The 27,975-nt window shown below is 42.7% G+C and overlaps 1 protein-coding gene across 1 annotated transcript; it reads right to left on the minus strand.

The window, feature by feature from the left end:
• LOC133138929 (adenosine deaminase-like) lies at positions 1-26,933 on the minus strand. Its single transcript, XM_061258078.1, has 11 exons — positions 26,796-26,933; positions 20,902-20,963; positions 18,540-18,662; positions 9,910-10,053; positions 9,387-9,502; positions 8,375-8,499; positions 5,394-5,465; positions 4,156-4,257; positions 3,231-3,298; positions 2,887-3,016; positions 1-2,116 (listed from the first exon to the last, which is right to left on the minus strand). The coding sequence occupies exons 1-11, from the start codon at positions 26,844-26,846 to the stop codon at positions 2,012-2,014; spliced, it is 1,098 nt and encodes a 365-aa protein (XP_061114062.1). The 5' UTR covers positions 26,847-26,933; the 3' UTR covers positions 1-2,011.
• Between the last annotated feature and the right edge of the window lie 1,042 nt (positions 26,934-27,975).

Here is a 27,975-nt window from a genome sequence, read left to right on the forward strand (position 1 = left end):
TATCCTGGGTCTCCAAACTCTTTCCCAAACATCACATCATTTTAGTATTTTTTTTTTTTACATTTTTATTTTAAAAGATGCAATTCCCAGATTAGTAAAAAGCAACACAATGAATGGAAATCAACATATCTGAATATAAAAGGTATTTTGTATATGTAATCTACTTCAAAGACCTACACTGTAAGACCACATGAATTGGCATATCCTTGTTTTCACCCCAGACACGTGTTGTCACAAGCTGTGACATGTAAAGTGACAAGTTCGCCACCTAGTGTGCACTTAAGGTACTACAACAACAAGAACAATAACAGTTTTGGTGTAATGCAAGTTTTCCTGATACATCATAGAAGTTAGAGAAACATTCGTTTTTTTTTGTTTTTTTTATAACTGTAGTCCCTGGGGATTCCTGGACATTGAACTATGATATTGCCTTCCTCGTTGGCTGCAAACATGATTATAGGACATATTAGGACATAGCACTGTATTACCATAATCCATCTTCCAGTTTTGGAGGGGTACTCTGTGAACATATCCAAGTAACTCCAAGTAATTCTGCTTCAACCAGTAATGATAAAAGACCATTCAATCATAAAATTCATTATATTCTTAATTCTTAAATGTTATTAGACAACTACCCAGTAAATCATAATCCATTCTTATTTCGACATTTCTTCTTCAATCAGTGTTCATTCAACGTTTTATACTCTAATCAACGACTCTAATTTTTTAAAGTAAAACTTATTTATGATTTGGTGTGTTTCATCACTGACGTGATTAACCTGTGTCAATGATATGCTAAAGAGTGCACACACACGCACACACACGCACACACACGCACGCACACACACACACACACACACGCTTCCTAAGTGCAAACTGGCACTGGAACACCTCATAATTATGTTTAAGTCCTGTGTTTGCTGGAATCAGTTATTAGTCTCTGTAACCTGTAGTGTAGTGTGGTTAGGTGGAATGCTAGCTTTAGTGTAATATTTAGGGTGTGTGTGTGTATGTGTGTGTGTGCGTTACAGCACTAAAGCACAACATGGAGCCCTTGAATTGGCCATATTCAACCTTAAATCAATTCACGACATTATGGCTCCATTTCTGCTGGACCTCGCCCAAAGGCTTCTCCCTCCCCACCCCCACCCAAAACAAACTAGGTTTTAATAGCTTTCATAAGCTTTGTTATTAAAAAACATAACTCTGTCTGCTGCCATCCAGCCCGAGTCTCCCCGGTCTTTCTTAAAAAGAAGTCATTTCTCATAACCTGGATTAGCAGGATACCATTCCCTCTTTGTCTTCTTTAGTCTTTTTATAGGCTTTCTGGAAAAGGTCCTCCGTGAAACACAATGCAACACCGGCAGTAAATGTCACAGTACTAATTACAGTCTGACGGGGATAAGTGTGTCTGCATGCAAGCTGAGTATTACTGCGTTATGTCTTATTCACTGAGGGTAAATGTGCAGGACGAAGTTGTTAAAGCTTAACAAATGAAGGCGAATGGCTGATTCGGCTCATAAGCATATAAGCCTTAAAATAAGACTACACTCTTAAAACATGCTCTGTGGACAGTGGAGCAGTTGTAATAAGGGTTAAGCCCTTTTCAAAAGGCTCAGTTTTAATTTCCGCAGCTGTTGCTACCCCTAAGTGCATCCACACTTTATATAAATCCGTTACTATGGCAACTACTCGCAATCTTTATATAGTATAACTTTTTTTTTTTTTTTACAAAAAAGTAAATGCCACTGTAATTTGTATTGAAAGACGAATCACTGACCGTCCCTGATATGGTGTATGGTGATGTGTGGACAGGTTTTGTCTGGCTGAAAATATTTGCTAGTTCTCATTCTGTCAGAAGGAGAGCTAGTTGTTTCTGTCAAGCAGTTACCAGCCACCTTCTGTCTGGGAGGAGGTGACCAGATGGCACAGTGGGATTCTGGTAAGTGTAGTTTCCAACATCCAGGGGTTTGTTGCATATGTAGTATCCGTGCTGTTTTCAGCGTCTTTTTCAGAATCCGGTTTTCTCTACCATCCCGTAGGCCTCGTACAAAAGGTTAAGAAGTTGCCTTTTCTCCTTCTCAGGCAAGAAGCAGGACTTTGCTGAATTTATGTTCTAAAAGAAAACAAAGCAAGAGCTATAAGATAATATAAGATAATAAGATAACTTCAGAATGACTGTGTGCTCTCTCAGCGGACTAACAAATGAAATGTACTAATTTTATGACTGTTCTGGTTCTGGTTCTGATTGGCTTCCTTGCTCGTGAGTACAAAAGCAAAGCCACAGTTGGGTACAGATTAATCTCCCTGCAAAATGGCCGCCAATCACCACCAGCTGTTTCTCTGCCTGTGTTTCAAACAATCAGCCCTGGAGCGGCTATCCAACAGCAGGCTGCCCCCCAGCCACTCTGTCCCAGCCACAGGGGGGTGCTATCGACCAGCGCCCGGGGGGGGGGGGGGGGGCGGCTGGGTTTGCTGGCTGAGCTGTTACAATGTCGTTTCCTGCAAGTCTATGCTACAATGCTGCTCAAATTTTAGATGCTGCTCACACGCACACACAGAGGGTTCATTCTCGTCACTTTTTCTTTATCTTGCTTGCTCCTGACCCGAAATTGATCAATGGACCAGTGGATCCACCTCTCCCCATCTGCCATGCATCTACCACATCTGTAACTGATGTGGCTTCAAACTGACATTTGAAGGAGCAAGGAACATTCCGTTTGCCCAATTCACACTTACTTGATTTCCCCTAAATAATTTCATAATTTAAAAAACAAGAAAAAGAAAAAAGGAGAAAAATAAGGGATTGGAATGAGCCCAGTGACTGCGTGAGAGGAGATGGGATAGGTGCATTGTGGGAAAAGCTTTTTTTGTTTGTTTTTTTACCAGTCTTTTGAACTCCTCTTCAGTGAAGCCCATGTAATGCTGTGCTGTCCAGTAGTCCGTGTGCAAGGTTGAGTTCAAGATCAAAGGGTCATCTGTGTTCAGGGAGTAGTTGGCCTTATCCTTTTTAAACCTAGACGAGCACAACCCTCGTTTTACATCCAAAATCGCTATGAAAATAGTTACAATTGTATTTTTAAAAATTCATATGACTTTATGAATTCATCCTGTATTTACCCAGGTTATTCTCACTGATATTTAAAATCTCTTGCGAGAGAGACTTGACTATAAAAACTGAAATATAAAATGTTTGTGTGTGTGGTATCTCAGGGTTGCTGGAGTTGTACCTGATGACAGGGTGTTTAGTGAAGTCTGGGTCACAAGCTCCGGTCAGTCTGCTGGATACAGGACAAACCTGAAAGCACACACACACACCGCAGATGTAACCACCCTGATGCATTAAATAAACGACACAAAACCTAGAGCGGAAAACACAAACAGTATCCCCACATTGTGATGTGCTGGGAGGTTAGGGTTTGAGTCTGTTGGTTAAAACCAACGGCTGCTTGTTTAGCAACTGTACACAGGACCTTCACCCTGAGAATTTTTTTAAATGGAGAGCATTTCATAGCATTGGCCACCAGAGGGAGCTGTGCACCTGACCATTTTTCCACACTTGAATCGATGCGGTGTATATGCTACATTAGCCCTCGGAGTTTCTGTCCACTTCTTCAGTGTAACTGAAGAACATGCCTGGCACTGCGACAGGTGGGGGGGTGGGGGGGTGGGGGGGGGGGGGCGGTGGAGAGCATTACTGCAGCTCCGCTGGTCACTTAGCATCCGGCCTCTGTGACAAAGCAGTGACCTTTGACCCATGACACACTCCAGACCTCCAAAGATTCCTAACAGTTTCTTACCCACAGAACCTCCACACAAAAATGGTAAATGATTGGCATTTACATAGCACCTTTACCCAAAGTGATAAATGCTGGATGCTTCTCATTCACCCATTCACCCATTCACACATACACACATACACACATACACACACCAACGGCGATTAGCCGCCATGCAAGGCGAAACTGAGTAATTAAAGCTTTTTGAAAGCTCGTCTCCAGACGAGCTGGTTGTCAAAAAGCTTTAATTACTCAGTTTCTCTCTTTTCTGAAAGGATAATGAAAATTAAATATATGCATATCAACTCGTCCCATTCTGTCTGAAGAGAATGAAGTCAAGCAAGGTAGTACCAGAGACGGCTTCGAAAACACTTGCCTCAAAATGCATGTTGTCTTCAAGCAGCTGTTTGTAGAGTGCTTCGTCTTCTATCGTGTGATAGCCGTGTCCAATTCTTTCTGCCTTCAGGACCTCCACTGCCTGCACGCAAGCCATAAACAAGTCAGAGACATACACACCATAGAGGAGTCACAGACACAAGCCATACACGAGTCACACACACAAGTCATACACAAGTCACACACACAAGCCATACACGAGTCACACACACAAGCCATACACGAGTCACACACACAAGCCATACACGAGTCACACACACAAGCCATACACGAGTCACACACACAAGCCATACACAAATCACATACACAAGCCATACGCGAGTCATAGACTCTTCAGAGATATGGAAAATGAATCCAGCTCACTGCCTATGCAGTTTGTCAGTGTATGAATCACATGTATGAGACATTCTTCATATAAACCCATCTGTTACGAGCAGACTGCATCCTGCACTGTGGAGTAAATCATTTTCACAAGGATGACACGTTGATAAGCTATTATGTTGTCACGGACCCAAATCTTTCTTCTTAACATGGTTGTGTTCCCAGGGGCGGCTGGGTGGCTCATTGGGTGAAGTACCCATGCTGTGGTGTGGAGTTGGATCTGGGCCATGCCAGTCGCCCCAGTGGGATTCTCAGCCGGTCTGCGGCTCATCGCTCTGTAGCGACTCCCACTGGCGCAACGGTGGACCGCACGCCAAAGCCACTTGTGAGAGGTCTTCCTCAGACTCCACTCAACGCCAGCCTGGCCTTGGGTGAAAAGCAGCAGGGTGGTGTCTTGGATGTTTACCCTCCTGACGGCAGTGGCAATCACACACGAACCAGGCCGATTGGATATTCCAAATGATGGCAAGAACTGGACACTCCACATTGCTAGCAAGTTTGTTTTAAACTAGGCATTCCCTAGATTACTACATATCTTTGCTTTGTTAACTCCATTCAATTTTATCCAAGGCAAAATATGAACATTTACAGCAATGACTCTAAAACTGTGCTTACTCAAACATTCCACGTGCTCCAAGGACTCTGCTCTGTGTTGTGAGGCAGATCGTTCAGAGCTGAAACCTCCTTCTGTCTGGTCTAAGCAGCAGTAATCTGTGTGTGAACTTCACAGTATCAGAGTGACTGACGAGCTGATTGGTCCGTCTCTCATCCAGACTGACGAGCTGATTGGTGGGTTGTGAGCTGGGTGCAGGAAGCCCAGTCTTGAGCACCTCTTACCTCTCTCACTACGGAGGGCGGCCCCACCTCTCCAGCATGCACCGTCCTGTGGACCCCGCTTCTGACGGCTTCCTGTCAACGACATCACCCGTCAAACCTGCCAATCAGTCAGCAGGCTGCCTGTGCTGTAACTGGTATCACCCGTCAAACCTGCCAATCAGTCAGCAGGCTGCCTGTGCTGTAACTGGTATCACCAGTCAAACCAGCCAATCAGACAACAGGCTGCTTGTGCTATCGCTGACATCACCAGTATTCCTGACACTCCTGTCAAATATTACTATTTTCTAATCAGAAATGTTTTTGTTTGTTTAATTATTTACACAAATAGTTTTTTCGAAATTCTGTTTTACTTTCGTAATTTTACTTGACTGAATCTACAGTACTGGCACACATAAATGTTTTTTTGGCATAATAAACGTATTATCCAATGAATGTAATAACATAAAAAATAAATTAATAAATAATTAGCATTTGTGTTAAACAAGTTGTAATAATCATTACACTTTCTTACATGTATTAGTTCTTACCTAAATAATTGAGCACATCTTATTATTTTATAATCAGCGTTGTCCCGTATTTTTTGGACAAAAAATTATATTCATGCAGAGAAGAGTTTTCTTTCTGATGGTACCACACTGGCACCACACTGTTTCAAATACATTTTTACTGATGTAAATGGCTCTGAGAAACAACAGAAGAAAGGGCACAGGTAGTACAGAGTACTACACTTCTTCTTTAAGCACGGTCAGACCCCTCCGACTTATCCAGAATGCAGCAGCTCGTCTGGTCTTCAACCTTCCCAAATACTCACATGTCACCCCCCTGCTTACTTCTCTCCACTGGCTGCCTGTCATGGCTCGCATCAAATTCAAAACATTGGTGCTAGCCTTCCAAGCAGTTAAGGGGTCTGCCCCAGCTTACCTCCAAAAAAATCATCAGACCCTACACCCCTGCCAGACCTCTTCGTTCAGCCTCCACAGGCAGCTTGGCACCTCCCCCTCTCCGAACCTCCACCTCACGCTCACGACTACTGTCTGTTCTGGCTCCACGGTGGTGGAACGAACTCCCCGTTGAGGTCGGAACTGTAGAATCTCTTCCCATCTTCAAGCGCAAACTGAAGACGCACCTCTTCAAGCAGCATCTCTCCCCGTCCCTCCCTACCTCCCTGTGAACCTTAATTGTTGGCTTTCTGTGATTTACTTGTGTATCAGGATGTTTTAGTTTGGCAAGCAGGGGTTAGTTCATAATTTTGTTTAAACAGAGTTGTTTGTTTAAAAAAAAAAAGTAATATTTTCCATCATTTGTGCCAGTACTGTACTTCTTGTGAAATGGGGCAGCCTATTGAGTCTGAGTCTGCCTCTTCTGTGAAACACTGCAGGCCACTGGCTGTCTTGCCTTGTTTTGCAACTCTAAGATTCTCAGTGCTAATGAAGGAACAACCCACGTGTACTTCCTGCCACGTAGAGTCAATCCTGAGTGTTTGGTCCTAGTTTGGCTTTCATATTTCCGTTGGCAATAACTCTGCACACAGATGTTGGAATGGAGGCACAGGCCATTTTGGGGGAAATTCAGATATACTGAACCCCAAGCTACGATTTGTCCTCTGCGTTCGACCCATTCTAGTTACTTAGGAACAGTACAGTGCACACACGCACACCCACAGACACACACTAGGTGATCTAGTTCAAAAACATACCTAATATGCATTTACATTTTTTCTACAAATATAAAATAACATGTCAACAAGTAGTTTCACACAAAATTTCATCGTTGACAAATGCAAGGAAAATAGTTTGGAGTGTAAAAGTTTCTGTTGCTCTTTTAGTTTCAGACAATGCGAAAAGTAGCCGCACCTAAAGTGACCCGTGAATAATGGTGCCTGAATGAAGGCCATTAGCCAGACACTTTTATTGCTTTGGCTAATATCCAGGGAAAGGATGGAGCCTACATTCTTACACATTAACCACTTAGGCTAGATAATTACTGAATCCATTACTGAAACATTCCTTACAGAGCACACACACACACACACACACAGCAGCCATACTGCCTGCAAGAAGATGAAGACGGGTGGCGGAATGTCTGATGGGCGAGCGAGTTGGTCAGTGCTGCTACTGATATTCCCAGGCTAGTGTTGCAACAAAGCAAAATGCTAACAACGCTAATATCTCAGCTTTATATAGAAATAGCAGTGCAAAGCAAAGTCCCAACAGACAACAGATCAACATCCAAACTAATATAATCAGTTTGAATACAACACACAGACAAACACAATTTCAAGAAATGGTAGTTCACATTTTTTTGTATGAATCGTTTCTTCATCCCCATAAACTTGCTTTCTTTTTTATTTTAATCTTTGTTTAAAATGAGCAAAGTAGCCCATTAGCTGATCGAGAAACATGTGTTTTATACGTACTTTCTTTGTGGAAAAACTAGAAACTCTACACTCCCTGAGCTACACTGAGTCACGTAATTTGCCTGCTGGATCTTCCATTAGCTCTTTTAGCACTAACATCATTCACAATTGCATCCAAAATAAAAAAAGAGGCAAAATGGCTGCCGTCCAACCCCCAGATGTGACAAGGTTCACAGTTGCTGAGTTGGGCAGTGGACAGCTATTGAACACTAGTGCTTTGAGCCCCATAAAAGGGTGAAAGGAGCATTAGACATGTTTTCAGATATGACTTTCAATACCACCTACAACCCAGGTCAGAGGTTGTGTGAGCGCTTATCACCTCATTGGCCCTCGTGATTGTTCCCAGGTCAGTGGTTATTGGAGCAGTCCTCACCTAGTAGGCCTACCTGATTGTTTATGACTCTTCCCAGGTCAGTGGTTATGTGAGCAGTCCTCACCTAGTAGGCCTACCTGATTGTTTATGACTGTTCCCAGGTCAGTGGTTATGTGAGCAGTCCTCACCTAGTAGGCCTACCTGGTTGTTTATGACTGTTCCCAGGTCAGTGGTTATGTGAGCGGTCCTCACCTCATAGGCCATCCTGTGCCCAGAGTCAGCTTTGCAGTTGAGTGACTCGTCCCCCGCTAGGTCGATGGCGACCACCCCATCTTCCTGGTACTTCTTACACAGTTCCACAATATCCATGGACCAGTCTGCAAACAGGACCGCAATTGAGGACGGGGATGTTTTAAAAAACAGAACAGACCAGGGTTTGAAGCGTTTTAAAAATGGAAATAAGTGTACTCCAAGATCTGTGCAATAACATTAACTTTTCCTCAATGAATTGATGAATGCCTTGTTCCTGATACAACAAAACAAGCTGTTAAAGATCTGCAGTTTCCACTAATCTTTGACCAGAGTGGACAACCATCTGCAACACTTCTAGGGAAATGCACATTTTATGGGTAATGCCAAATTTCTAAGAGAGCTAAAGCCCTTTGGGGTTTTTAGTGTGAGTGTGTGAGTGTGTATGTATGTGTGAGTAATACCAGGGCTTGAAGACAGCTAAAGCCCTTGGACATTCTGAGTGTGTTTGTGCACGTTTGTGTGTGTCTGTGCATGCATGTGTGTTTATACGTGTGTGTGCATGTGTGTATGTGTGTGTGTATGCATGTGCTTGTATGTGTGTGTGTGTGCATGTGTGTGTATATGTGTGTGTGTGCATGCGTGTGTGCGTGCGTATGTGTGTGTATGCATGTGTTTGTGTGTGCGTGTGCTTGCATGTGTGTGTGTGCACATGTGTGTATGTGCATGTGTGCGTGTGTGTGCGTGTGTGTGTATGCGTGTGTGTGTATGTATGTGTGTGTGTGCGTGTGCTTACATGTCTGTGTGTATGTGTGTGCATGTGCTTGTGTGTGTGCACGTGTGTGTATGCGTGTGTGTGTGTGCTTGCATGTGTATGTGTTTGTGTGTGCATGTGCTTGCATGTGTGTGTGCGTGTGTTTGTGTGTGTGCACGTGTGTGCACGTGTGTGTATGCATGTGTGTGTGCTTGTGTGTGTGTGTGTGTGTGTGTGTGCAGGGAGGGAACAGTGCATTACTTGGCATGTGGCGCATGCAGCAGAGAATGGACCTGGCTTTGATGTTGAAATCTCTCTCCCCGTCCTTCAGCCCCTCGTTCACCAGTCTGACCACCTCGTCTGGGGTCAGGTCACCCCTGAAACACCACAGTCACATGACCAAGGTGACCACCTCGTCTGGGGAGAGGTCACCCCTGAAACACCACTGTCACATGACCAAGGTGACCACCTCGTCTGGGGAGAGGTCACCCCTGAAACACCACAGTCACATGACCAAGGTGACCACCTCGTCTGGGGAGAGGTCACCCCCTGAAACACCACAGTCACATGACCAAGGTGACCACCTCGTCTGGGGTCAGGTCACCCCTGAAACACCACAGTCACATGACCAGGGTGACCAACTCATCTGGTGTCCACACAAACATAACTATTTTCCCGCTGACAAATATACTGAAAATCATATTACTAACTTCAAAACTCTAAAACATATTTAACATGCATAACTGATTATTTTTGGGAAAGGAGATTACACACAAATACGCACTCTTTTTGGTTCCAGTGGATGGGCTGGACGCTGCTGTTGGCTAGTAAGTGTGGGCTGTACCTCACTTCCACATACACCACCTTTTCTTTGGATTTGGTCTCCACAAACTCATAGGCGATCCTTTTAATGGCCTCCCTGTCTCCCCTGCAGGAGCGAGATAAGGAGATGGAGACACTGTTTAACAGACTTTGTTTTAAAATCCTGTGTAGCCGACACATGATCTCATTTTTTCATCATTATATGACTGTGTATGCTACAGCTACTTTGTAACTTGTATTTGCAAACATTAAAGAGAGACACTACATTCAAAATATCCTCATGAATTTCTACCAGTTTAATCTTCACATTAAAATAAATATTTTTTTAATTACACTTTGTCTTAAAGGAGTAACATGGTGGTTGAATGTAACACTTTCCAGTTCTCTTATGCATTTTATTTTTTTATTCAGTAATTAAAACTCATTTTTCGAGGCCTAAATTTCTCACTATAAAAAAATTTAGGCTTAGAAAAATACTGTAAACACCCATTAAAAATGCAGTTTTCGCGTATTTTTAGACAGAAAATGCAACCCAAAATACAATCTGAGACTGTTTAGTGAAGTTTAGTGAATGCACCTGCCCTGGAAGCTGAGTGATCAAAAAATGTCATTTTGAGAAAATGGCCGATAAAGATAATATGAATTCATCAAGTTTTATATTCAAGATATAACTTTTTGTGATGCAAGAATCAATTTCACTGGTGGGTCACATGCACCCATGCCCAGGGTCATGTGTTTATAAAAGATATAAACACATCACCCTTCATATAAAAATAAAAAAAGCAATTACAAGTGTTTAAAAAAGCATAATGTGATAATGAACAATTACCATACAAGTATTACCATATTTCATCAACATAGCGGAGTTACATAGAGGAGGTAATATTAGTATTATATCAAAATTCAGCCAATGAGAGTCTGCAGCTTGTCTCCCATCACTAACTGTCAAAGCCACAAAGCAACGGTGTATGAATCCGGTGCATGCAGTGGTTGATAGAATCGTGAGGCAGCACCCGGTTGCAAGCCAATAGATACAAAATATCAAGATGTTTTCAATGGTGTGGGTAGATAAAACATTGGAAAATAGCATAATAGGTTAGTACAATGTAGTGGACACACGTATCTTGATTTCCGTACATTTGGAATCATGTTGAATGAATGATAGAGCTGGATTCAAAGTAAGTGAATAATTACTTTTATTTTTACTGAATTGCCTGCACAAGAAAAAGGATCCGATAGCAACAGGAGGAAGAGAAACAGTGGAGAGGAGAGGATTCTCAGACAGAATGAGGTAGCAGTGAGCTTAAAAGGTCATGACCATGACATTTGAGGATGTTACCAGTACGTGATGCATATGTGCTATTCATCATGTGTCACCAGCCCCCTCACACACACACACAGCGCAATCTAGTGCTGTATCAGACTTTCAGCTGAGGAAAGGTCCATTTTCCTCTGTCAGCTCTGTGTAAAACCACAAGATATAGGAAGGAAGAAAAGAAAAGAAAACAGCACATGCCAACAGGATGTTCTCTGGCTGTGACGAAGTGTGCACAATGTTATTAATTCGGTGTTGCCTTGGCCACCGGTCAAAGACTTTCGCTGAACGCTCGGGTAATCTTACAAAGATATTCAAGGCTGCTCGTGCTGACCTGATCTTGGCTCAGAAAACAAAGATGACATGACATTACAGAGACTTTGCAGGCACTTCTGCACAGTGACAAACAAAACAAACATTACACGACATTACAGTCACTTAGCAGACACTTCTGCACAGTGACCAACAAAACAAACATTACACATGCAACGCAACACTATGTCTCAACCAGACCAATGTTCTATCCTCAATGGGTTTCCATAATTGTGTGAATCTGCCTAGTTCTATGGCTAGACTATGGTTACTGAGCCTTTACTTGGTCAGGATCTGTCTCACTTTATATCTGAAGGTAAATGGATACTCTGCCAATTCAAATGATTTTTTTGGCCCCAAGAGCATTCTAATTTGTGTTCAGATTTTGTTTCAGTATCCCGGCATCCCAGCATTCTAGCATTTGATCTGTTTCATGATTTGGTTTACTGTAATTTATACTGTATTTTATACAGCAGTGCTGTTTTGAAATTGATTTGTTGATTGAACTTGGATTGGATCATTTCTGGACTGACAGAGGGGATTGGTCTTAGAGCGGAACTCTTGGGTTTAGGTTGCCTTACATTGGAGGGAATTAGGTGGACTTGAATGCCAATGAAGCCAAAATTTTAGATAGCATTTTTGACCTGTTACAATTCGTGGAATCAGCCTGGTTGCATTTGTTGGGGTTTTTCTTTGCATTTTCAATATATTTCATATGGTGCAATAAGCAAGATCACACTGTCAAAAATCTTTTTCCCTTTAGCCTATTTGCAAGAAAAGTTGGTGTGTTGGTGTGTTTTTGCTACCTCTTGACCGCCATTACAGCATCGATCTCTTCACCCATAGCAGTCTAATATTATGCAGATATTAGGAAAACTCAGGGAAAGAGGAGAGTATTGCATTTACACTGTTGGACTAATATTTCATCTTAAAGTCCAAATGCCTTTCTAGGGTTAAATAATCGTCCTTTTGTATCCATGATCTCTGGAACAATTTGCACATTAATTTATTCTTAATATGTTCATGGTTGATCTATGGGCTCCATGTGCATTTGTTTCTAGTCAGTTTTCTAGTTCAGTGAACATATATAGCGACACCTGATATGTATTATTATTTCCCAATATTGAAAGTTTTCACACATTAGAAGTTTTGAATTCTTGGTAATTGCCAAATAATGCAACAAATTCTGAAGTTTCTGACAAAAGTGATTCTTCTTTTAACCTCCTGTAAGAACACTGTGGTCCTCTGGGCTTGAATTTATACATTTAGCATGATCATATTCGTTGAGAATTCGCTGACTGTGGAATCCTTCTGGAGCAAACCCTTGGGGAACACCGCTGAAAACCCCACAAGTCTGCACATTCTGCTGCGCTTACTCATCACCACTGTCGCCTGTGCATCTTGGCTCCAGCTCTGTGGTCTTGGTTTGCCTTGACTGCCTATTTCCTACTGCATGGATGTATAAAAATATCATCCCGAAAAGAGCCACAATCTAACTGTAGGATTTGTTCCGTTTCGAAGTAAATTCAGGAAAAAAACTCATGTGTTTCGTGAAAATTAAAAACGTATGTTTCTTAGCGGTTATTTGATGACTTCAGTGCACAACTGAAATTAATGGCTCCATGGTTGAATGCTACAGTCCATAAGTACTGGAACAGCAAGGCCAATTCCTTTGTATTTGCAATGAACTGAATACATTTGGAGTTGAGATAAGATGTTCAGACTGTTGTTGTTTTCCTTGGTCGACCTGTTCGATGTCGATGTCTTCGATGATTTTTCAGGACATTCCAAGTTGTTGTACTAGCTATACCCAATAATAGCTTTTCTAATTTTCTAATCTTCAAAATGGCTTGCTTTTCTCCCAAAGACAGCTCTCTTGTCTTCATGTTGTGTTTTTTTTTTTCCAACATAAATGCAGTCTTCACTGGCAAAACCCAAGCTAAAACTAAGAGTAGACTTTCAGATCTATTTATGGTTTGACCAATCAATCCAACAGGACACATCTGGGCCACAGGAAACACCTGCCAGTCACGTTCCAATTTTTTTGCTCACCAAAAGTTTAACAAATCTACACTCAGTAAGCCCTTTATTAGGTATTTATTAGACATATTTTTTATTTACTTTTACTATCCACTTCGAGTTATGATGCATAATGTGTTCAGAGATGCACTTCTGCATACCACTGTTGTAATGTGTGGTTATTTGTGTTACTGTCACCTTCCTGTCAGCTGGCCATTCTCATCTGACGTCTCTCATTAACAAGGTGTTTGTGCCTGAAGAACTGCTGCTCACTGGATTTTTTTTTGTTTCTTGAACCATTCTTTACAAACATAGATACTCAAAGCTGCCACCAACAATCTGCCACCAACAATCATTCCACGGTCAAAATCAAATTTTTTCCTCATTCTGATGGTTGATGTGAACATTAACTGAAGCTCCTGAACCATATCTACATGTTGTACACAATGCATTGCTGCCACACAATTGGCTGATAATAGATAATTACGTGAATACATAGGTGTAATTAAGTGCAGATAAAAATACCAGGAAATAAAAGCTGAAATTCGGATCTGTTGTCTCATGTACATCTTTTGACCTAAAACTCAATTGTCTTCAGTGTAAAGGAAAAACAAAGGAATTGACCTTGCTGTTCCCATAGTTTTGGAGGGGACTGTACATGGGAACAGCAAATGTCAAAACGTTCTGAGAGCTGGAAACATTTTTAGTTTTGGTATTTACATAGGATGCTGATGACAAATACACGAGAACAGTATAATATGCTTCTTAGTGTTGATGCCAATGTTTTCCACACAGTATGTAATCTAAACTAATTGAGAATAATGGTGCAAAAATGTCAAATATAAACAAAGTTTCACATGTTCCTATACGGAAATGTACTTCCTGCTGCTGCAGGGGCATCCTGCTCACAAAACTTTTACCCTTGCTTTATCTACAGCTAAAAGTCTCAAGTCTTCTCTTCAGCAATGGCAGTTTATTCCACCTTATCTACTATCATTTTCTGCAGAGCGGATTTTTAACTTTTATTTTGACACAATAATGACTTAAATTTTTTTAACTTTTTAACTTTTACCGCAGACCTGAAAGCTTCCGACGTGTAGAAATGAATGGCTATTCTGGGCCTGCCTGACCTCACCGCAGCTGGTAACTTCCTGGTGTTGTGTGGGAGGCCGTCACAGCCTAGCTGGGCTTAGAATGGCCTCGATAGAGAACCATTCATTCACCGTGACTGTAGTGCTACTTCCACAACAGCTTTAATTGTTTCATTATTGTGCCCATGGAGGGGGGGGGGGCTAAAAAGGCATGTTTTGTGGAATGGTTGCAGTTGCTCAATCAAAATATTAAAATGTATTTATTAACCTTTATACATGGTAGGTTAACTGAGCACGTATGCTCTTTTGCAGCAATGCCGACCCTAACCCCCCCCCCCCTCCCCCGAAGTAGCCTAAATGTCTTTGTATTGAATATCGTAAAGTCTTAAAAAGCCTGCCACAACTGTTATGCAACTTGCCACAGCAAACACAGTGTGCCAGAACGCACACGTTGCGTCACCTTGTCCTTTTGTCTCGTGCCCGACTGGCATTCAGAAACGCTGAGCGGGAATCCGTGCCAAAGCTGTGACTCTCTGTTAAGCAGCGCACGCCCGCGGCACAACGGACGGCCGGCCGGCCGGCCATTACCCGCGCTCTGCTTCTGAAAAAAAACCCTTTCAGATTCAGCGTCGTTGTCCACAGCCGCTGCACGATGACAAGCACTCCTCACTACAACTGTCCCTCAATACAGCGCGGGAGTTTAAAAACACAAAGGGTGAGCGGCAACCGCACAGTAGCCCGCTGTGTTGTGGGCTGAAAAAAGACACTGATTTGAGTGCCCAGCCACTTCACTTCCAGGGAAGGAAAAGCCTCTCGAAATTTGGGGGGGGGGGTTTGGGGGTCTTGGCACTGCAATTGCTCAAAGACTGCTGCTGCTCTATTTCATAACGATGCTGATATACTGTGCTTTTAAGCTTCTCACCCAATGTGGCAGAAAGGCTACCACAATCGTGGCAGCTCAGCGCGCAACAGGTCCAGTTTGGGTGTCTGGAAGCGGTGAGGACATTTGACCGAGTGAGCCGGCAGGGGTCGAATGTGTTGCTGTGCAGTGCCAATGACGGGTAAGACCACCGCCTCGGATGCGACCTGAGGCAGGCCCGATGCCGACCTTTGACCTGTTCACCGTGCAGTGCTTCAGATGCACCTTCCAGAAAAAAATAATAAAATTCAGGAGGGTGCTTCCCAGAAGGGCGTTTTCGCACTAGTAAAATCATTGAGAATTGAGAAGAGATATCTCTCTCTCTCTCTCTCTCTCTCTCTCATATATATATATATATTCATATACCAATTGAAACTTGGTATTCTCTAAATCCTCAAGAGACAGAGAAACAGTGAAGCAGCAGTCTGCAGAGACCCCACATTCCTGAGGCCTCTATATGGAACGTATCTATCTATATGGCCTCTGTATCTATCTCTCAGTCAACACAAAACAAAGCATAGATCTGTGTGAGGGTGTGTCTTCCTGCCTCTTCCTCCCTATCTATCTATCTTCTCTCTATGATGCTGCAGGCCTGTGGCCTCTGACCCTGGCTCCAGGATCCTTATTGTGGGAGAGCCAGGAGAGACACTTCCTCTTGAATTCTGAAACAGCGCGACTCAGGGAGACCAAACCAGTTATTGGAACGGTTTGTGCGGTGTTAAGGGCTAGGGCTCACTGTCACTCATCCAATGCTATATGATAAGATCTAACCACCGTTATTGACTTATCCCACCAATCAGAGGGAGGATGATGGATATACAGTGGTGTGAAAAAGTGTTTGCCCCCTTCCTGATTTCTTATTTTTTTGCATGTTTGTCACACTTAAATGTTTCAGATCATCAAACAAATTTAAATATTAGTCAAAGACAACACAAGTAAACACAAAATGCAGTTTTTATTATTAAGGGAGAAAAAAATCCAAACCTACATGGCCCTGTGTGAAAAGGTGATTGCCCCCTAAACCTAATAACTGGTTGGGCCACCCTTAGCAGCAACAACTGCAATCAAGCGTTTGCAATAACTTGCAATGAGTCTCTTACAGCGCTGTGGAGGAATTTTGGCCCACTCATCTTTGCAGAATTGTTGTAATTCAGCCACATTGGAGGGTTTTCGAGCATGAAACGCCTTTTGAAGGTCATGCCACAGCATTTCAATAGGATTCAGGTCAGGACTTTGACTAGGCCACTCCAAAGTCTTCATTTTGTTTTCTTCAGCCATTCAGAGGTGGACTTGCTGGTGTGTTTTGGATCATTGTCCTGCTGCAGAACCCAAGTTCATTTCAGCTTGAGGTCACGAACAGATGGCCGGACATTCTCCTTCAGGATTTTTTGGTAGGCAGCAGAATTCATGGTTCCATTTATCACAGCAAGTCTTCCAGGTCCAAAATTCCAAAATTGAGACGAGCCTTAATGTTCTTTTTGCTCAGCAGTGGTTTTCGTCTTGGAACTCTGCCATGCAGGCCATTTTTGCCCAGTCTCTTTCTTATGGTGGAGTCATGAACACTGACCTTAACTGAGGCAAGTGAGGCCTGCAGTTCTTTGGATGTTGTTGTGGAGTCTTTTGTGACCTCTTGGATGAGTCGTCGCTGCGCTCTTGGGGTAATTTTGGTCGGCCGGCCACTCCTGGGAAGGTTCACCACTGTTCCATGTTTTCGCCATTTGTGGATAATGGCTCTCACTGTGGTTCGCTGGAGTCCCAAAGCTTTAGAAATGGCTTTATAACCTTTTCCAGACTGATAGATCTCAATTACTTTCTTTCTCATTTGTTCCTGAATTTCTTTAGATCTCGGCATGATGTCTAGCTTTTGAGGATCATTTGGTCTACTTCACTTTGTCAGGCAGGTCCTATTTAAGTGATTTCTTGATTGAGAACAGGTATGGCAGTAATCAGGCCTGAGTGTGGCTAGAGAAATTGAACTCAGGTTTGATAAACGACAGTTAAGTTATGTTTTAACAGGGGGGGCAATCACTTTTTCACACAGGGCCATGTAGGTTTGGATTTTTTTTCTCCCTTAATAATAAAAACCTTCATTTAAAAACTGCATTTTGTGTTTACTTGTGTTGTCTTTGACTAATATTTAAATTTGTTTGATGATCTGAAACATTTAAGTGTGACAAACATGCAAAAAAATAAGAAATCAGCAAACACTTTTTCACACCACTGTAATAGTAAGACACTTTTCATTATAAAATGGCGGAGTCTGCCTCTGTCTCTTCAGTTCGTGTTTGACCACCTTGTGTGTGTAAGTACTGGACTCATTCTGCAGAAAAAAAAATCCTTTTCTTCTTGGAGATACCTGCTCATATAAGGAGAGAAATTCCTCTGCTCAACACAGGAAAATACACCGTAAAGACTCACACGATGACACGCATGTATGAGAGACTCACGCAATGATGCATGTATGAGAGAGACTCACACAATCACACCCATGTGTGACAGAGAGAGACTCACGCAATGACACGCATGTGTGAGAGAGAGACTCACACAATGACACGCATGTGTGAGAGAGAGACTCACACAATGACACGCATGTGTGAGAGAGAGAGACTCACGCAATAACATGCATGTGTGAGAGAGAGACTCACGCAATGACACGCATGTGTGAGAGTGAGACTCACACAATGACACGCATGTGAGAGAGAGACTCACGCAATGACACGCATGGGTGAGAGAGAGACTCACGCAATGACACGCATGTGTGAGAGTGAGACTCACACAATGACACGCATGTGAGAGAGACTTACGCAATAACACATGTGTGACAGAGAGAGACTCACAATGATACACATGTGTGAGAGAGAGAGACTCACGCAATGACATGCTTGTATGAGAGAGAGACTCACGCAATGACATGCTTGTATGAGAGAGAGACTCACGCAATGACACGCATGTACGGCTCAAACTTGCTGAGGAACTCTGTCAGGGTAGCAGGGGCATCCAAAGAGCACAGCTTCTTCAGCTCCTCCTCTGTCTTTGCCTGCAGCTCGATCCCACGCCTCCTGCATCACAGCACAAAGATGAGCACATTACACCAGCTTGACAATTGAGCTGGTCAAACTGGCCAGCTCAAATCATATCAAGCTGGGAGCTGGTCTGAACTGGTCAACCAGCTAAACCATGTCTAGTTGGGAGCTACCAGCTGTCTGAGCAGTTTTTCTTTCTGCAGGGAACAACGTGTACCTCTACAAATCAAATCACACTCAACACTAGGGATGTGTATCGTTAGGATTTTATTGATACCGATACCAATACCAATACTCCTTATCGGTGCCGGTATTTATCGATACTCTTATCGATATCACGGCGTGTAATTTAGTGTATAAAATAAAGACGTTACAAGATTCAATCGGTTTTTATTACCACAAGGGGGGTAACACCAGCAACATCATTAAACAACTTACAGCACCTGCCTTTTAAGCCCTTAGCAAGTCAACATGTGCAGTGCGAGGTATGTCAAAAAAACGAGCAGGCAGCTCCATACAGCCTTAAAGGTAACTGTCAATGTGATAATGCTTCAACAGAATAGAAGCTTAACTTAAAATGACAAATGCTTCTCAGAATAGATGAAATAAAAAAAAAACCTAGGGAGATGACCAAAGCCCTTGCCTACATGTTCAACCCAACAGACACATACATGTAAACAGTACAGTGTAGGCGAGGCGCTTCTCCTGACGCATTTAGCCCTAACAGTCTTTGTTAAGGAAAATAAACATATTTACTTTCTCTGGCAGCAGCCAAGATCGCCGTGATGTCACGTTATACACTCGGATAAAATGGCGCTGTGCATGTTTTAAAAAAGGGTAATTTAATTACTTATTATTTTTAATCCAGCTTTACAGGCAGTCTTAAACCTTTAAGGATGTATATATTGGGGTGTCTCGGTGGCGCAGCCTGTAGAGCACTGACCGCATGCTCTTTGCGAGCCGCGACGTCGGCGGTTCGAATCCGACTGTCACATGTCTTCCCCTCTCTCTCGCTCCCATTCTTCCTGTCTCTCTATACTATATACTGTCCAATAAAGCTGAAAAAAGGCCTAAAAATTATCGTGAAAAAAAAATGGATGTATATATTGGGAATCAATCTTGTAAATTATGCCAACTTAATCTAGTATTTCACTTCCCCTTTAATGATTCATACACTCCGTGACTTGATGAAGAAGCACTGTCGGAGTCTGCCTGCACGGAGGAGGGCACGGTGTTGTTAGCGTCTGCCGGGTTGCTAACTTTAGATGCGTTGTTTAGGCAGTCAAACACGCCGCACTCCTTCAGCTTTATGCTATGGGTAGACTGCAAGTGTTTCATGATGTTGCTGGTGTTACCCCCCTTTGACACAACTACATTCTTGCATATATTGCATTGAGCCGAGGATTCATTGAGTTTGATGAAGTGAGCCCATACCTTGGAGCGCTTAGCTCTTACGACCAACATATTGACTACTAGAGAAAACAACGGGGCGCTGCGTCATAACCTGTCGACGGCGGCAGTGTCATAATTACGCGACGGTTAGGTAGACTCTTAAAAAATACCGAAAACAGTATCGTTTGTCCAGAATCTTTTGCGGTACTCTGGCACTGACCAATTAGGAACTGGTACCAAAAAATACCGGCTCTCGGTACACATCCCTACTCAACACTGCATACCTCTACAAATCAAATCACACTCAACACTGCATACCTCTACAAATCAAATCACACTCAACACTGCATACCTCTACAAATCTCACACAACACTGTGTAGCTCCACAAATCTCACACAACACTGTGTGGCTCCACAAATCTCACACAACACTGTGTGGCTCCACAAATCTCACACAACACTGTGTGGCTCCACAAATCTCACACAACACTGTGTAGCTCCACAAATCTCACACAACACTGTGTGGCTCCACAAATCTCACACAACACTGTGTGGCTCCACAAATCTCACACAACACAGTGCGAATCTCCACAAATCTCACACAACACAGTGTACCTCTACAAATATCTCCACGGACAAAACGGCTAAAAGCATCCCTCCCTGAGAGACACTACAGCCAATGAGACGCAGTCACCAGCGACTGCCAAGGATCACCAGGGCGGTGAAGCTGCACTTAACGAGACAGCGGTCCTTGTGAACCACAGGGTTAAAAACACCCTGTTGCCCTGAACCGCAGACCACCAGAGTCCTTTGCATGTTTCACAACATTTTGCATGGGGAGGACAAATGTTGAACATCTGAACAGGAAGTCATTTTCACTTACTCTGCAATATCCAGGATGGTGCCCAATCGTATGGCTCCATCAAGATGCACATGCAGTTCAACCTGCCAGGAAAAAATGTAAATGTAATAGTCAGAAGCATATCTCAAAATACCATACTACATCACATTCATTTTCTGGACTTTCTGGAGTACTGTATGTGTCCATCCATCCATCCATCCATTATCTGAACCCGCTTATCCTGATCAGGGTCGCAGGGGGACTGGAGCCTATCCCAGCATACATTGGGCGAAAGGCAGGAATACACCCTGGACAGGTCGCCAGTCCATCGCAGGGCACACGCACCATTCACTCACACACTCATGCCTACGGGCAATTTAGACTCTCCAATCAGCCTAACCTGCATGTTTTTGGACTGTGGGAGGAAACCGGAGTACCCGGAGGAAACCCACACAGACACGGGGAGAACATGCAAACTCCGCACAGAGAGGCCCCGGCCGACGGGGATTCGAACCCAGGACCTCCTTGCTGTGAGGCGGCAGTGCTACCCACTGCGACTGTATGTGTCCAGTAACAATATGAGCCAGAGACATAAATTATGAAGCTTGCATTTCACCCTGGCAGACGACCAGTTACACAAACGCAGCCAAAGCTTGCAGTAAGACATATGCATGAATAACATTTTCTATTTTAGTTTTACTCTTTCTGATCTCGGTTTCTGATCTCTTGTTTTACTTTTTACCTTAAATTTCTCAAGTTTATGTAGTTTCTTTATTAGTATTGTATATCTTGCCTTGCTTTGAACTGTTTTTAATGTGTACACTTCAGTGGCATTGAATTGTCTTATTGTCTTCTGATTTAGAAGTACTTAGAGAGCACACTAGCACTGTGGGCTAAAATAATAATCATAATAATAATAATAATGATAAATTTCTGCATGTATATTCTAGGAAAACCTGAGTGGTACAGGCATATAAACGATATAAACAGACGCTCAATTTTGACAGGAGTTTACCATACAAACTCCCACAGCAGCCACACGAGAGACGGCCGGGGGTGATCCGGAGCCAGGCACGCAATGTGGGTGCTGCGGAGTTGTGCAACCCGTTGGGTGGACCGCATATAAAATACCAAAGCCATGACTGGACGCTGGGGATGGAAGACAGCTGGGATTCGAGCAAACATTGCTGGACTTGGGCTATGAGCCCCCCTGCTTACCCCAAAGAGGTCTGAGATTAACTAGCAGATAAATGTCGTAAATCTCACCCACTACCTAGATGCCACTTCATGGTGTCTGTCCAAATGTAGGGTGTAACCAGTCACTATTCAAGGCAGGAGATTCAGAGAAGGTGATTCCTATTAGGGGATTCAGAGCAGGTCCCAGTATTTCATCATTTTTAATCTTGATCAGAATTATCCAGATTTTGATATGGCTTGTTTTGCGATCCCAGATCAAATTGATCTTGTAGGTTTTATTCTGGTTTTTCTAAGAATTTTCAGATAGGATCATTCTCATCCAGATACCACAAGATCAAGGTTGCAGAATCTAGATTTGCAGTGAGGATATTGCGATCTCTTGGTCAAAATATTGCAACATTTCCTTAAAAGAAACATACGTGAGTGAACATATTGGAAACCGCTTAATTCATTTTGCATATTAGTTGTATTCTGCATTAGTACACAATACATAGGTCAAAGTCTAATTTAAAAATTAAATTAGAAAACAAATAAAGAATAACTTCCAAACATAACTGTTTTGATATCATAATGTTTTTTATTGATCAATCAACGCTTAATATCTTGGATGGTCTAGTCCTCCAACTTTATTTCTGGCATAAAGGTGGTGGTGAACTGGAAAATTATAGAAATAAATCTGAAATGACTGTTAACAGATTATTTGTTCACAGAGGGAATTTCATCCTATGGGGGAGATGGTCTACGTCAGACCGAAGAATCAGGCCTATCCGGGCCTTCCTCTTCGCTGCATGTTGCCGTGACCGACAATTCCCAGATGGACAGGACAGGACAGGACAGGAATTCCCTGCTGCATGCTTAACCTGCATGGCCCAACAGGATGCTGGGAGTTAAAAAGCCCTGATAACATCATTAACAGGTTTAGCAGATGTGTGCAGTGCTTGGACCGAGCGCTCTAAACACACTGAGAATGGTCCTGAGCGCACGGGTGAGTTTAGCTGAAAGCTGAATTTGGACACCGTTTGGTGTAGCTCTTTCAGGTCACTGGAAATCACAATCACTGGCACATAACTCCAGTGTTTGTTAATGTTAATTTATCTGTATCATGCTGTCTGTTAGACAAACTGTACATCCTTGCCATCCAGAATGCAGGATAGGGCCTTAGGGGTAATACCTATGGCTATAGGGCTTTAGGGCTAATAACTATGGCTATAGGGCCTTATGGCTAATACCTATGGCTATAGGGCCTTATGGCTAATACCGATGGCTATAGAGCCTTATGGCTATTACCTATGGCTATAGGGCCTTAGGGCGAATACCTATGGCTATAGGGCCTTCAGGCTAATACTTATACCTAGGGATTTAGGGCCATTACATATGGCTAAAGGGCTTTAAGGCTAATAACTATGGCTATAGGGCCTTAGGGCTAATACTTATACCGAGGGCCTTAGGGCTAATACCCATGGCTATAGGGCCTTCGGGCAAATACCTATACCTAGGGCCTTAGCATTAATACTTTTAAACTTTTTTTCTTCATGGCTGTTATCTGCACACAATTTATTTCCATACTAAGAATAGCCTAATTAACCATTAACCATTTCTCTGACACTGACTCATGTCACATTCATATTCGGGTACAAGTTTCAGTTGCTCCGTGCACTGAGAGATAACACCTAGCCATAAGTTTTCTGCAGTCTAAACAGAACTAATCTCGGCAGCTTTTATTTGGCAGAAAGTGGTTAAAACGCAGCGAAATGACTCAAACGTGAGCACAGCCCCCTGGATTAAACGGGCTAGCCGTTTGTTCGCGTGTCGACAAAAACGTGATAAGGTGGAGGGAGCGAGGCTCGCTTGTGGGCAGCTCTTATCAGCCCTCTCTTCGAGAGCCTCTCTTCGGCTGCTGAGTCAGAATCTGATAGGTCCAAAGAGCACTGTGTTCTGTCTGTGTTCAACCTGGTGGTGGTATTATTTTTACTGATCCAAGAGCTTACTTCTTCAACAGCCTGGACAGCCTGTCTCTGACAGGAGGAGTGGAGAAAGGTGCAAGCATATTCACTGGCTCAAGGCTCTACTGGGTTTTATTCCCTCTTAAAATCATATCTATATTATATTATATAGCATAGGCATATGGCAGTGCATAACCAAAGCCAGGGACAAGTACACTGAAAGACCCGACAGAGAAGTACAGTTTCACGTGCAGAACTTGGGCCTTGTAGATTAAGCTCATGACAAACAAAAAGCTAGTCATAATAAAACAAGTATACACTTATGCAGGAACAATAAACAGCTTACACAGTCAAATGAAACATCAGCAAGTTCAGACCCCCCAAGAAATAAAGGAGGTATTTCACAATGCTGGCTAACTCACTAAGCCTGACTTCTGCATTAAGAGTAAAACCTGGAACCCCCTCAAACTTTTAACATGGAATAAATTTTAAAAAGCTGTTTCAGGTTTTACTCAGTGCAGAAGTCCAGCTTACTCTGCCAGTTTTGTGAAATATCCCCCAGGTGTAATCAGCTACTTTATTCGGTCAGCTAAGTGCCTGTGACTCTCTGGGACCTAGGACATGCACCCCAGTTCTGTGAAATGCACTTCAGTCAATCAACCACATAACCCTGCAGGGTCCCCTGCCCCTGCAGACCCATGGGGTGGCCTGGATTCTGCTGTTACTCATTCAATGGAAATTGAACAGGAAATAAGCTTGATTGATGAAAATAAGTGGTTATAGTGGTTCCCTGTGCTGTAAAGAAAAGGGGGAACACAATATTGCATGCGGGATGAATGCAGAGCTGAGATCAGGAGAGTAGAACATTGTCTGAAGGCACACCGTCCATACGGAAGTGACTACACACATTCGACAGCAGATTGGTTCAGCTGCATTCCTGGAATAGTTCAGTGCTTCCAGCTGATTAGAGCATCAAAGCATAAAATATTTTTTTTTTCTTCTAGAAGAAAAAAAGTGCGTTTTTTCCTCCTCCCGTGAAGCAATATGGGGATTATGGGCCTTGTTCAAGGGCTCAACAGTTGTGCGGATCTTTACCTTGCTGAACAGTTTTTAAAAATAACAATTTGTTCATATTGTACGCCGAGTAACTGAGCAGTAATTTGACAGGAGCAAGGTTGCGGGTTTTCAAAAATGTTGAGCATCAGCATTAGCGGCCATCGCCGCTCCGACATCGCTCCAGTACCGCTGACGTGACGCAGTCAGCTCGGGCAAGATAGGGCACATTGGACGTTTCCGTTATGAACACAAACAGACAGTTAGCGAATGAGGCCAGAAGATGTTTCAACTCGCGTTTTCCAAAATACTTGACATTTGATGATGGGGGTGCCACCATTCAGGGTAAATAAACATTTTATTTTTGATTGAATGCGGAAAACAACGATGTTATTCGTTTTATTGTTGGTGTATGCCACACTATTTTGCTTGAAGGGATGGGAGATTTTTGAGCAGAGCAGGAAAGGTGGAGTGGTGGAGTGGAGTAGACCGACGGCCTCTTGAGCAGGGAGCGAGGTTTTATATTGCTCAGTTCCGCTCACGTAGGGCACTCTGGTTGTACGCGTTTTGTCTATTTAAAGTTATAATGTTTTATTTCCATTTTCTTTAAGGGTGTTTCATGTACTGTCACATTGTCTTCTGTATAGCGTTTATGTTACTAGCATTATATTGACACGGGAAAGAAGCCTACGAATGAACAGCTCTGTCCCTGGGTGGTTTTTGTGCCGGTGCTGACGTTGCAGAGTAGACCGTTCTAGTACGAGGTTATTTTGTGGTTGGGATACATAGTTTCAGCATCCTCTTTGTTATTGTGGCGTCCGTCATATGCTCTCGCGACCAAGGGACACCTTTACGAGACAGTTTTGGAAAACAGCCAGGATATAGTGTTATCCCCGTATCGCACATTAACCCCTACGCTCAGCCGGCTTGTATCTGGCGCCCAGTAACGCAGCAGTTTGACAAAACAAAGATGTTCACTTTCTCTGAAAACTAAATACATATGCAAATGCTTTACGTTGACTCGTGGGCTTATAAAACTGCCCTCTTACAACAGATGATCGAAATTACAATATCAGTTATGTTTCATCGCAATAAATCTAGAAACCTTTATTATATTAATTAGCCTATTAAAATTATTATCTTGACTGCTGCAGCTTGTTGTTGGACTACCAAGGTTGTAACCAACTATGTTATATTGATCGGTATGAAAGCAGATACTACTGCAGAAACATCTGCTTCCATGTTGAAAGGAAACCGGCGAAGGATACTTTCGCCTAACTGCGATGCACTACGTTCTATTTATTATTAAGACATTAAAAATATGCTACATTTCACAGAATTAGTCATAACTATTGTATCTGCAAAGGTCCAACTTCATCAATAAGCTTTTCATTGCGACACAGTCATGAATTAATTTAACAAACTTGTATGTTTTAATTAAAAAATTCTGAAACACGAAAAAAATTCTTAAAGCTGCCACAATAATACTAGCCTATAGTTTTATCAACAATGTGGTTCCATTATTATCTGTGATCTTGTTATTATACTGTTATACTAGCTTTTGTTTTGCAAAAAAATAAAAGGCAAATTGTGAAGTGTACTGAAAAGTTATTGGCATGCGTAAAATGCGTAATTGAAAATATGCTGGTTACAGTCTTTATAGGAAGGCGGGTTATGGCAAATGCGGTGTCTAGATGAGGTTGTCAGACAATTTCGCTCGCGGTTCTTCAAGAAGTTACCTACCTTAGGCTTGTCAAATGTTTCTTGATGACTGTCGGAGCAATTTTCTGCCATGGTAGATCTTTCTGTTTCCGAATTAAAAATTTACTGGGACACTAATGTGGACTCCAAAGTCTTTCGGCTTCTCTCTGTCACAGCTCGTACCCACAGCCCTGCCTTCCTTTCAATATTACTGTTATATACATTACCAGAGAGAACGACACGCCCCGTCCAGCCCCCGTAACGCACACCACCCTCCCTAGCTCCCTCAGCCCTTCGGAGAAACTTAACTAACGGGTATTGGAGAGTTGTTTCATGTTTTACTGCGATATTTCCCCACCGATACTGTTTGTGAGCAGGATTATAGCAGGCAGCATTGTCGACAGTCCTGTTTACGCCCTACGTACTAGTTAAACCGTTTAAACCTTGTGCAAAAAAGGTTTTTATCTTAAGCGTATTAGCCTCTTTCTAGGGACAAGACAACGTTGCCAGGCAAGGAAACTAATCCCCACAGAGAACAGGAACTTGTGCAGTCTCACGTGACACTTATAACAATTTTAACTTCGCCTTTTACTAATTTTGTATGCACTGCACATACGGTTCCTGCACGGGCCAATACAAAAAACAGCTTATGTATTTACATTCATTTAGCACTCCAAACGAAACGAAACAGTTACTACTATGTTAAAGAAACAGCCAATTGAAACAGAGATGCATTGCCTTGGTCCTTCCATTATTAATGGAAAAAAACACCAATCGCACACTCCGTTCCTTCCTGCCTATTCAGCACCAATTTTGGACAGCGGTCTGAAGCATTTTCCATGGGAGCCAAACATTATGTGTGAGGCGCCTCACACGTTATAGGTATGAGGCTAAAACAGCTCCATCTAGATTTTGAAATAGCTCGTAGCTGCTATTTCAAGCTGGTCATCGCTGGATTTTACACCAAGGACTCCATTCACTTTTGAGTATATGACGAGTTAATCAATAGCATACAAAGTGTAGCCGTTGTTTATTTATGTTTGTTTCAAACGAGTCAAGAATTACTGTTAGCATTGTTATTGTTTCTGTACTTCGCATTAGTCTTTATGTCTTCCATTTGTTTCAAGCCAGTTGCGAAGCGAACGGAAACAGCAAGCGCAATAGGTCACAGAATACAGAGTTACATAATTGAACAGCACTACAGTATCACGGATGGATGCAG

Source organism: Conger conger, chromosome 10 (assembly GCF_963514075.1).
Source record: "Conger conger chromosome 10, fConCon1.1, whole genome shotgun sequence".
Classification (NCBI taxonomy): domain Eukaryota; kingdom Metazoa; phylum Chordata; class Actinopteri; order Anguilliformes; family Congridae; genus Conger; species Conger conger.